We start from the raw sequence: 12,580 nt of genomic DNA, 5'->3' as shown, positions 1-12,580 counted from the left end.
CATTGCAATTGTTTATTGACCTGGCACTACTGCAGCTCCATACGTCCAATACAGGACATTATTTATGACACCCTCATTTAAAGTGACAGAACCATATCGTGACGGGAGCCCTGTCAAAGTAAAGAAATACGGTCAGGCAGTTTGTTTCCATGAATGCGCAACCATATGATCGAGGACCTGATCAAAATTTTTAAATGTGACCTCCCTTCCTGAATAGTGCCTATGCCCCAACTTTCGAGCCGACGACTAAGGCTTCAGTAGTCAGGTACGTTTGTACCCAGGCGCAACGGCCATGTACACAGAAACACAGCAACCAAAGCACGAACAAGTTTGGCACAATTGGAGGACAGTGCCGCACATTCAGATCGAAGCAAAACACGGTGTCGCACTCCTGAGAGTCGTCAAAGCACCCGCAAAAAGGGTGCTATTGGAGCCAGAACTGTTAGAAACAAACGCCTGTCGACAGCTGTGTTCTGCATTGTCTGATGTAATTGTATATCCCATCTGCTCACTACCGTAGTCTTTGTAGCAGAGCGTGGAGGTAGAAAGCTCAGTAACATATTCGAAGCTCGCTTCTTACGCTTTTGGCGGGTGCCGGGCACGCAAATCCCCCACCCACAATTTTCTTTTTGCTGCCTTGGCATTGGTTTACTGGAGCCCCACGGCGGCTGCAACACACGGACAGGCGGTCGACAGGTTGGCGCCGTATTCCCACGTGATGCCTACCAGGTCGGCTTGCGAGCTAAACCGCTATTCATTGCGCGCCGGGGGAAACCGCTTTGTTGTGTCATGTGCGAACGATTTATATATCTAGCTCCAATATTTCGCAGTATCAGCTTGTGGTGAGAAACACCGCGGCTTCGGATGCGTACCGTTCGTATTCCCCCCCCCTCCCCTTCCCCAGTTCTCGATGATATTCCCCGCCTGCTGGCCTGGCCACACGGCGCCTGCCACTGAGAGAGACGTTGGTCTGCCATCGGCGCCACGGACGGCTCTCCAGAGAAAGCTATGCCTCAAAAAGCCTACCGAAGCACGAAGAGCCGACCTAACGGCGCCACTGGCCAGACGCGCTTGCGCCGCTCGAAGTTTAGTTGTATGTGATGCTCTCCAGAGAAAGCTATGCCTCAAAAAGCCTACCGAAGCACGAAGAGCCGACCTAACGGCGCCACTGGCCAGACGCGCTTGCGCCGCTCGAAGTTCAGTTGCATACGCGCTGCGTGTAGTCAGTTACTCGAAATGTGCCAAGTACGCGTTCTCACTTTTGTCGCCGGTGCTCCCTTTGAGATATACCGATGCAGTCGTCACCACAGACTAACTAATTAAGTAGCCGGAAGGCACCAGCAATGGTGACGCCACCGTCTAAAAATCCTGACTCCATTCCCCTTCCATTCCGAGCATAAGACCCTTAATTCCATTCCCATTCCATTCCGGTATCTCGAAAATGTGGAATGAATCCGGAATCATTCCAATTCCGGAGTGGCAACTCCGCAACACTGCAGCCAATAGGTCAGCCATGGCCGCAATGACATCATTTAGGCCATGCCAGGGGTGTGTAATGAGAAAAATTCCCCCGCATTTCCCCGAGGGGGAGAATGTGAAAGTGCGAATGCACGGTTGTCGGCCCGCTTGCGGCGCTTGCGCTCGGCCCCCGCAGCCCACCGCCTCGCCGCCTTCTCTTCCATCTCTTCCATCGGGTTTGTAGTATCACGTGTACACCACGCAGTTATCAAGCCGCTATAACGCCGCTGAGTCGCCAACGCACGCCGCTGACGACGTAGTTTGAATGCGTTAAAGATATAAGGCGCGTTACTAACACTGATATCAGCGTCGCGTCTGTGGCTTAGTCGGTAGAGCGTCGCGCTGCGGCCGCAAAGTCCTCGGATCGAAACCTGGCGCCGGATGCTGTTTTTTTTTTATATAGAGAGGAGGACTGCGGACGCCGCCGCCGCCGCCGCCGCCGGCGGTGGAAGGTTTGGGGTCGCTTATAAAGTGCATTCGCACTTAAAAATTGAAAAGAGTGCGGTTGGTTTTTCCACGTCTTTCTAAGCGATTTGCGCGCTCATTGCTTCACGTGCATGTGCAATATTTGGCTCAGGTATTCCTGGCAGTGTAATCTCAATGTCGCGCAAGTTTACTTGCACTGCTCAAAGAGTGTTGCAGGGTCTTTTTAAAGGAAAAACACGAGGAGCCATGACGTGTATTGAATGCTGGAGCTCAGGGAGCTTTTACTCGAAGTGTATAGACTTGAACAGTGCTGCTTCGGGACCACACTTCTATCAGAAGAGTTGTTTTCCACCTCAGACTTCCCTTTCCTTTCCTTTCTGGATTGTGCTTCTTTCTACCCGCACTGAAGGTTCTGTCTGTGTTTACCGTCCCAACACTTGGGCTCTGGAGAATGCCTTCTCATAATGTCACACACATATAACACAGCATGCATTACTCTGTCCTCACTCTCCCTTTTTCACTTTTAATCAAGCTACAGGCACACAACATACAAATGTGTAGCACAGAAATGGCTCTAAAGTGCTCCCCATACAAATGTGTAGCACAGAAATGGCTCTAAAGTGCTCCCCATAGAAAACTAGCACACCCTCCCTACCCACTGGTCGCAAAGTTCCGGTCAGGGGCTTACCTTGCGCACAATTTTCTTCTCAAATGGTTCCAGAGCCTTGAGCACATCCTTGGGGGAGACGCTGCCTGCCACAATCACGCACAGGTTCTCTGGGCGGTAGAAGGCCTTGTGGTAGGCCTTGACCTGCAGGTCCGGTATGGGTGCCTTAAGATTTCAGCATTTCAACCCCCTGCTTTTGTTCATTTGTATTTGACCGATACAAGGGCATTATTTTACTTTACTTGTCTTGTACCTAATGCGGTGGCTCAGTGGCTAAGGCATTGTGCTGCTGAGTCCAAGGACGCGGGTTCGATGCTGGCCATGGTGGCTGCTTTTCAGATGGAGGTGAAAAGCGAAAACGACCACGTGTCAAGGTTTTGGTACAGGTCCCAAGGTACTCAAAATTAACCCGAAGCCCTCCACTACGGTGCACCTCATGGTCAAAGTGTAGCTTCGGTGCATTAAACCCCCAAAATTTTAATTTGACTTGTTTTGCCTCCCCGGACATTATCTGTCTGCTGTGTTCGCACCCTGGATTAGTTGACAAGAAAATAAATTATGCACATAACGATGAGTTTTAATGGCCATTTGTTCCCATACCTAGGAGTGCTGAATTTAAAATAATGAGGGTTTGCTAATATATACTGAAACTAACCACAGCAAGCAGCGGAATGTATAACTTCAGAAAGCTATTTATTTGGTATTCAACACCTCTGTTTTCAACACAACTGGTTATAAAAAAGCTATGGCATACTGCAAGTTGGTCTGCCAACCTTTAAAATTTGACACCATGATATCCAATGATTGTTGCATTATGTTTCAAGATGCCATTTTGCCTGGGAACACGGCAAAGGCTGCTGCACAGAGAGTGTAATGTTAGTGAACCTTCAGTTTGGAAGGCTATTCTTATTTGTGTGAGCTCTCCTGTGCGGAAAAGGTTAATGAATACTTTGTACAGCAACAAGAACGATATTCTGGTGCACTGAAAGCACACAAATGCAGTCACGAGAGGTAATAAAGCCTCACATTTACGATTAAGGGGAGACGCTCCTCGAAAACACTTTTTTTTGTTATTTAACTTAGAGATTCAGAAATTGGACCACTGATGTAGTTTTTCCTCCTAATTCCAAATCTGTAATCAGTTTTTACATAAGTGCAATAGTTAGTGAGTTATGTTGCAAGTAATTGTGAAACTTGATAAGTTTTCCGGGAACTTTTGCGCATACTAAATGTTCATGCAGAGAGTTGTTCAACAGCTCCTTTTGCTCCCTATTAGCCATAGAGTGCCGATATCTAGATAGAAATTGTGCTCAGACTTTGAAACTATGAAAAAAATATCTGTGTAGCAAAGTACCCTTTTTTTGCCACTCAACTACGATTTAATTTATTAGTATATATTTACGGCTGAGAGGCAGTGCTGATTCAAGTAGGTATCGGCACTCTACGCACTCTCCTCATAGTGTGTGCCAAATTTCGTTCTAAGTGCCCAAAACACTTCCTGCAAAAAATGCAAATCGGCCAAAATTGCGAAATGAGAAAAACGCATTTGAAAGTTTGAAAGTGCGTATTTACAAAAATGAAAAACGCAGTAGCACGAAACTTGTGCTGAACAGAGACACACAGTCCAGAGGGAATATCGGGTGCCTAAAACTCTCCAGCACCATAGGTTTTCCCTTCCCGGCTGGTGCGGCAGGACTCTTCCACCCGGGCCCTCTTGGCTGCACTGCGATGGTGTGCCCTCGCCTTAGCGGTCTGACGCACATTCATCTTGTGCATGCGCATGCTGTTTCGGCGGTCGCTGAAGGTAACCAGGGCCTCGGAAGGAAGTACCCCAAGCTCTTCCAGCACTTCAAAGCTCGCATGGCCTCTGTTGAACCACAGGACTGCAATGGCTGTGGCTGTTTCCACAGCAGTCCGGGAAGCAAACCGTGTCTTTGGACACAGCAGCCATATTTTGCTGTTCAGGGACTCGGCCGCACTCTGTGTCTTGCCGTGGAGGCACCGGGCAAGCAGCTTCGCATCTGTGAGACGCTTGTAGATGGGGAGATTTGCCAAACCCTGGGCCTTGGTCAGGAGGGGGGTGTGGCACGGTGCAGGCTGGCCCTGTGCCTCAGCACGTCGGTGCTTGCACCACGAGTCTGGGCCTACAGGACAGAACTTGTGGCTTCCAGCACCGTCTGTTGAGCACGAGTGCAAATATGAGGCCCATACGGCAGTGTACATCTTGTGGACATTTCCCCGATTGTTCACAATGGCCACCTGAAAGTAGGTTTGAAGCTTCTGGATGGTGGTCTCCTTCAACTTCTCCCCTCGTGGAAGTGGCGTTGGCAGCTTCCTCAGGCCAGTGCCCAGACGTTTCGCCATGAGGTTGGTGCACTCCTCTTTTTCGATTGGAGTGTCAGGGTACACGTTGGCATCACAGACCCCGTTGTACGCCTTGCTGTCTCCATCGCTTAGGAAGATGGTGAACCGCAGGGGCGTCTCATGGTCCGCAGTCCTCTGCCAAATGCGCACTGCAGCTTCGGCCTCCATGGCATGAGAAGAACAGTCGCAATTCCTCTCACAAACGGGATGATGAAACGCCTGCCATGTTTCCTCATCGCCTCCCAGGTCTTTATGTAAACTGCATGCCAGGCAGAAGTTAAAAAGCACTTCATAGTCGAGGCACAAACCAGTGTCCAAAGACACCACAGTTCCCACACCATTGTGGCTTTTGTGGCCTCTCTTTTGCCATGTGCCGTCAAACATGACCGGCACATCACTACAGTCGAACACGGATATATCGAACACGGGTATATCGAATTATTGTCTATATCGAACTCGTGAATTATCCCCTTGAAAATTCTGTGTAAAAGTATAGGAATTCGTACGTTTATATCGAACGGTATTTTTCCCGACATTTGGTATATCGAATACCGCCCGAGCTGGAAGATGCTCTATGGCGGCGCTGCACCCCCGATTTCCGCGGTCGCTTAGTGCCTTCGCCGAAACCCAACAGGGACAGAAGCCACGGCGTCGGAGCGTCACGCTTGCCTTCTCATGGATAACTGCTCGGCCAACCAAACCACCTGCGAGCTCGACAACATCGAGCTCAAGTTTCTGCCTCCGAACACAACAGCCAGGCTGCAGCCGCTCGACCGCTCGACTAAGTCGTTCAAGGTTGGGTACAGGAGGCGACTCCTCGATAGGCTTTTGATGAACCTCCGTGTGGGCACCGAGCTTAAAGTTGACTAGCTGGGGGCCATAAACATGATGACGGGTGCATGGAACAGCGTAAAGCAGAGCGTGGCCAACTGCTTCCGGAAGGCAGGCTTCGTGACGGCCGAACATTCGGAAGCTTGCGAAGACGGCGATGACGACGAATGGGGCATGGACGACACGTTTCGCGAGCTGTCGTCCCTTTTCCCGGATGCTGTTCTAGCCGGACTGTCTGCTGGCGACTTCGTGAACGCTGACAGCAATGTTTAGGCTGTTGCGAGCGTCGGTGACGAGGATATCGTAGCTGCGCTTGCAGGAACCCAGGCTGGTAGCTTGAGTGGCGAAGATCATCCGGACGAGGATGCGGCTACACGATCGTACTCCGCCGGTGAACTGGCGGCTGCGTTCAGCTTGATTCTACGTAGTTGCGGCGACATGGGAAGAACTGGGCTGTCACACCTGGATAGCCTCGAGAATATCGAGACCAGCTTCTTTAATTCCATGTACAGGACGAAGAAGCAGGCCAAGATCAGCGATTTCTTTTCACGCAAATAAAGCATCCTGTTGCGTCGTTAGTGCGGAATTAGTTGTCATTCTTGAATGCGCCAATCGGTAAGTGCCCATCCGCCACAGGTGAGGTCTCAGAGCCCATATTTTTTATATCGAATTTTTCATATATCGAACTATTTCGCGATCCCTTTGGAGTTTGATATATCCGTGTTCGACTGTATTACCAGCCACCTCTTTGGTCACGCTGCGTGCCCTTTGCATGTTTTCGCCGACAGCCTTCACCGCAGCACTGTGAATCTTTTTGCCGATAGCATGGAAGGTCTTATGGTGCATAGGGTTCGGCAATCCAACTACTGCACAAAATCGTGAAAGTTGCTCATGCCCGATGCCGACGGCACGCGCTGCAAGCACCACTTTCAGGTTCACGGCAAAGGTGTCACGCGAACTCCCACTGTCGTAGCTTCTGCTTGCACCGCGGCCGCCATCTGACGTGACCCGCTTCGACAAGCACGCGAACGAAAGGATGCTCTCCGAGCACTCCACATTCTCGCAGTGCAGCTCCAGAAACGCAGAAAGGCCTTTCCGCTTTTTATTCGGCACCCGAACTGCGAGTTTCCGCTCGTGACAAACGGGGCATGCCGCGCCTGCGATGAAGGCCGTCAGTGCACCCAACTCACACAGCACTACGCTTTCGGCACGATCGGCATTCGGCCTGACGTCGTTTTCGAACAACGCCATCTTTTTCTGCGATGCGCTCACAAAATTCACTGTGGCGTTGCCGTGGTCGATGTTAGGCCTAGCGGCCGCTGCCCCGTCGGGGACATTTTTGTCGGCGGTGACTTTCTTGTACATCCTCTGCCGCTTCCCTCTGAACTTGTTCTTACTTCTGTATTTCCGGTGGTCGGCAATGGCCTTTTTCGGGCTTGCCATTGCACGAAAACAGGGAAAAACAGGGAAAAACAGGGAGAGAGTGACGGCTCTCTCTCCCCTCTGTCACTCTTTCTCCAGAAACGGCCAGACTGTTGTTTTCTGCTCGCGAAAATGCGCCACGCACGCCCCAAGAGCTGACACCGCTGCAAAACCACCCGCACGGAGCAGGTGGTTTTGCAAAACCACCCGCACGGCGCACGGCGCGGCCGGCGGCGGCAACATGGCAGCGTCTTCGGCCGCGAAGTGGCGCGGCCGCTCGAGCGACCGCTTCTAACCACTCTTTAAAATGCCGCTCAAGGCAGACACGAAGTTTCTTGTGCGGCAAAAGGGCTGATAATGCATGCGAAAACGGTACTACAAAACATAATCCATGCTGCTAGTGAAAGCGGCCATGAAATATCTGCTGGGGACCTAAGCCTAACCATCTCCGGCGGAGCCTAGCCGGCTGTCTCGAGCGCTTTGCAAGTCGTCAGGCTCCTCCATTCTGCCGCGCGCATCGTGCATTAGTTTCCGACCGTGGTAGGAGCTACCGCGGGCGCGAAATCGTCGATGTGGGCATGAAAATACAGCGCGCGCAAAGCCGAGGCGCACGAATCGCGTACAAAAACGCACATGCGGTTCACGCTTGACTGATGCGGCGTGTAGCGAGCTTGGGCACCGCGAGTGAGGAGACGAGCGCGAAGCTTTATGCGCTCCACAAATTTCTTCAAGCAAAAGTAAGAAAGAAATAAACGAAAACTTTTTTCAGCACTCAATTTTTTTATTTGTGCTGGTTCATACGAATTTCGGATGATACGAATATTTTTCGCGGTCCCGCGAGATTCGTATCATCGAGATTTTACTGTACTTTCTACCGTAACAAAAACAAGCCAGGTGTAAATACGGTCAAAAACAAAGCAACGGCGGAGTGCTGAGTATGCTAGTGCCATCTGGGTGGTTTGACGGCTAGCAAGGTTGCAGAGCCGCATGGCGCACTGGAAGTTCATTTGAAGAGACGACACCAAAACACACGATTTGGCGGGAGAATGAAAATTTTATCCGAAATTTATTAATTTCTTAGTGAATACGGCATCATTTGCTGCCGCGCAAGCGCTGGGGACGCTATACAACACGAAATCTTTCGAATAAAACAAACTTGTATGTTGTCTTCATGGCTCCTTTAAAGTGTGGACTGAACTTGCAACCTTCAGATTATGCATATGATGGCTTACCAACTCAGCTATATGGGCAGCTCATGGGTTTGGTCCCTACCCTGGGTGCATGTTTTTATCCCCTTCCTCTCTTCTGAACATTTAAAAAATTGCTATTTCTACACAAAAAAAAGTGACAAACTACACCTAGTATGAACTACTTAGAGTTCTTGACTGCTGGCTGTCCTTTTTGTATGCATGCAGCGTCAGCATGGTCCCACTCTGAAGAAAGGAAGTCCTCTTCCTGAAATGTTAGTAAAATTCACTTGTTTCCATGCTATATAGACACATATGAGTGTGTCGAACCGAAAAAAATACTGGTTCAGTTACGGTTCTGGTTCAGGTGAAATCATTTCGTTCCGGTTCGACAAAATAACGTACCGAACCAGTTCGATAAGTTGAATTATCACTGAAATTAGAAAAAAAAAAAGATTTAGTAGTTTAAAACGAGTCAAATCAAAATACAAAAAAAAAATCAAAATGCTGCTGTTCCCCAAAGGCAGTGGCGCAGTTGCAAAGCAAAGTTTAAACAATTACGAGATATTAAAAAAACACATGAAGTGGTGACGATTTACCACCTACTTTTTCGCCCAGACTTTATGTTGTCCTAGCGTGTATTCATAAAGCCACCGCCAAGAGATATGACGGTGGGATATATGTTCTGCCCTTTCTTTCTTCGTTGAAATCGCAATCGTAGCTATGGAATCGCTCATCACGCTAACCTTGAAGCTTTAAATTTAGGCCTGCGCACTGGCGTGTTCAAATACCAGCGCTTAGTACCAACGGCGCGCATTTTTATATTTGTAACAAAACAGAAAAAAATCCTACAACAGGCACATAAATACTACCAGTGAATTAGATTATTTGGTCACTCTGAATAATTTTTTAGCCTTATAGAATGTGTTAGCCACACTTTTGTTAAAAGTAAGCTTTAGTTAACACTCAGTCACTACATTATTGCTCTGACCACTGCAATTCCTTTTGCGATAGCTATACCGGATGTGTGCATTACAATCAGTACGTCATCGTACTGCCTGACCCCCGGCCATCATTCTGTGTGCTACATTGCGGAATCTGCTGTACAAAATGAAAGGGAAATTTGATGCACAGAGCATGAGATGGGACTTTTTTTGGTAGACGCTCTTTAATTCATCCACAGCAGTACTCCCCTCCGGAACGAGTAGCAGTAGAAGTAATGTAGGGAGTTGGGCAGTCAGTACAAGTGCACCTTCAAAAAAAGATCTGAAAGAGACAAAACTGCATCAGCAGCAAACGGCTTAGCCACTGAGCAGCTCCTGCGGTCACGCTTGTCAAGTATTAACAATTTGCAGGTGTCAGACCTTTTAAGAAAATTACGAAATGCAAAAAGTTTGCACACATCGGGTGTGGGCTTTCTCTGATGCGCAGTGGAGCACTCCTGCAGCCTGATTGTTTTAATAAAGCCTGATTGCTTTAATACAGCCACAGCTAGGGAAGGGCAAAGTCGTTTTATATCCCCTGCAAGCTGCCGAAAATGACATATTGTTTGGTCAGCTTGAACTACGCTTGCACTTCCCGCAGCAACAGACCATTGCTACATTGGTGCTCATTCATTTCCCCTGTTGTTACATAGAACGTGGTAGTGGTCAATTGTCTGGAAAGGAAAGTGCGCGAGCGGGTACGAAGTTCATGGTACATGAAATAAAAAAGGCCTGAATTGCATTGACTGTGCAATATCAACAACGGAGGGTCGAACCGTTTCGGCAGGAACCGGTAACCGTTATTTCTTTTTTTGGTTCTGTTCCTCTTAGGGTTCAGCGCGCTAAAAAAATATTGGTTCGGGTTCGGGTGCAGTTCCGGCAAAAATACCGGTTCAGTTCCGGTTTTCGGTTCGGTTCCGGTTCGACACCCTGCCAATGCTATTGCCAATGCTATTCGGCTTTTTCCGAAATATTTAATATAGTGCCGAATGACGTGTTTGTCATATTTCTTTGATACCATGGTAAATAAGCGAAAACAGAAGTCGAGAAAAAATCCGCCGTTTTTGTCTGGAAGCGGGAGTCGAACCCACATCTCCGCATAACGCGTGCGCTGCACTAACCATTGTGCTATTCCGCGATGGCTCCCCTCTCGACTTTACCACGGGGGTTTATATTTAGAACTGCTCTGAGGCCGGTCAACTAGTGCCATCCCTCAACCGCCGCGGGAGACATAGAATGTGTTTTTCCCAGCGGCCACCATGTAAGACGTGGGAAGAGGTTGGGGCTAGCAATTGGCATTTCCAGACTGCTGGAGCCAGAGCCCTCGTAATGCATGTAGCAGAACAGAAAGATAAGGGACGAGGGACGAGGTAAGGACATATATCAAGGTTGCAGTCGTTATTGCCAATGCTATTCGGCTTTTTTCGAAATATTTAATAGTGCCGAATGACGTATGTTTGTCATGTTTCTTTGTTACAGTGATAAATAAGCGAAAATAGAAGTCGAGAAAAAATCCGCCGTTGTTGTCCTGGAATCAGGAGTCGAACCCACAACTCCACATAACGCGTGCGCTGCACTAACCATTGCGCTATTCCGCGACGGCTCTCCTCTCGACTTTACCGCGGGGGTTATATATATATATATATATATATATATATATATATAGGGAGGAAAGCAAGTTCTCTTTGCTGAAACGTAGGCCACAATCATGCTTTTACCTGGTTCGAAGTTTTTCTTCTCATATATATATATATATATATATATATATATATATATATATATATATATAGAGAGAGAGAGAGAGAGAGAGAGAGAGAGAGAAAGAGAGAGATTGCCCTGAGGAAAGCAAGTTCTCTTTGCTGAAACGTAGGCCACAATCGTGCTTTTACCTTGTTCGAAGTTTTTCTTCTCATATATATATATATATATATATATATATATATATATATATATATATATATATATATATAGAGAGAGAGAGAGAGAGAGAGAGAGAGAGAGAGAGAGAGATTGCCCTGAGGAAAGCAAGTTCTCTTTGCTGAAACGTAGGCCACAATCATGCTTTTACCTTGTTCGAAGTTTTTCTTCTCATATATATATATATATATATATATATATATATATATATATATATATATCAGGGGTGAGACGGCCCAAACAGATTTGGGAGCCGTTTTCGGAGCAGCAAAATTTCGATTTTGGAGCAGAAGAATCTTGATTTGGAGCAGTTAGGGACATTTAATACAACGTCTTGTGAGCTTAGAAAATCCTTATATCAGCAATTTGCAGGGTCAAGTGCACATTTCAATCAGTATTGAATAAACAGAACACTGAAACAGCCTTACCTGAAGGAGTTTTTAAGAGTATCACAAAGTACTAACTGCACTACCTTTTTTCCTAACTATTGATATTGTGTTGCGGCTGCACGCAACACTGACAACAAAACTGCCGTTAACATTAGAGTTTTAGCAGTCCGTCTGTTCTGTTGGTTACTTTGTTACCGGGTTGACCGGGACCGGTCCGCCTGCGCGCGCGGAAGGGCGAGGAGGCGCGGACAAGGCGAAGGCAGGCCCGCAGAACTAATCCCCCTACCGCTACGAATGCCCAAGTGCCCAGACGAGTCCCGGTCAGCACGGTAACTACGTACACGACGGAACAGACGGACTGCTAAAAATCTTATCAAATTTAAGGGCTCCGCAATCGTGGCGTTTTTTGGCCGTTTTAATGCTAAAATTATTATTTTTGCAATCCCAGGCTGCGTTGTACGATCGACTGTAGTCACGGCAACAGTTGAGCAACTTCGAGCTAACGGCCGCATAGCCCAACCAGCCTACCCGTTCCAGTCCCCGGGGCGCAGGCTCACCCTATGGTCATTTCAGTAGCGTTACTGTTTAGCCACCTAGATTTTGGCATTAAATTTCACTTTGCATACATCAAGTGTTATAGTCGCGTTCTATGGCAACCGTGTAATCCTGCAGCTATTGGGCGCTGCCTGAACAGGTCGCGGCGCCACAGCCCAGCCCGCAACTTTCGTGTCGACCGTTCCGTCCCCGGGGCTCGCAATCGCGCTTCGAAGCACGGCAACACCTCAGCATTTTATAACACCACAATGAGCCAAAAAATTCACTTCACGAACCCGATTATAGACGCGCGCACCGCGTTTCGCAACTCAAGGACAAACC

The 12,580-nt window shown here is 48.2% G+C and overlaps 2 protein-coding genes across 2 annotated transcripts in view; both read right to left on the bottom strand.

Moving 5' to 3' along the window:
- LOC144143615 (uncharacterized protein C05D11.1-like) overlaps positions 1 to 12,580 on the bottom strand; it is a 174,603-nt gene that overhangs the window by 101,307 nt on the left and 60,716 nt on the right. Inside the window, exon 5 of the mRNA XM_077675456.1 lies at positions 2,633 to 2,755. Within this exon, the coding sequence (XP_077531582.1) occupies positions 2,633 to 2,755 (123 nt within the window). The remainder of the gene's footprint in view (positions 1 to 2,632; positions 2,756 to 12,580) is intronic.
- Positions 4,256 to 7,249, bottom strand: LOC144169142 (uncharacterized). Its single transcript, XM_077698174.1, has 2 exons — positions 6,537 to 7,249; positions 4,256 to 5,372 (listed from the first exon to the last, which is right to left on the bottom strand). The coding sequence occupies exons 1-2, from the start codon at positions 7,247 to 7,249 to the stop codon at positions 4,256 to 4,258; spliced, it is 1,830 nt and encodes a 609-aa protein (XP_077554300.1).

The sequence above is a fragment of the Haemaphysalis longicornis genome, unplaced genomic scaffold, assembly GCF_048455015.1.
Source record: "Haemaphysalis longicornis isolate Haplotype H1 unplaced genomic scaffold, Haemaphysalis longicornis Haplotype H1 scaffold_1, whole genome shotgun sequence".
Taxonomy (NCBI): domain Eukaryota; kingdom Metazoa; phylum Arthropoda; class Arachnida; order Ixodida; family Ixodidae; genus Haemaphysalis; species Haemaphysalis longicornis.
This window is presented reverse-complemented; position numbering and strand designations above follow the sequence as displayed.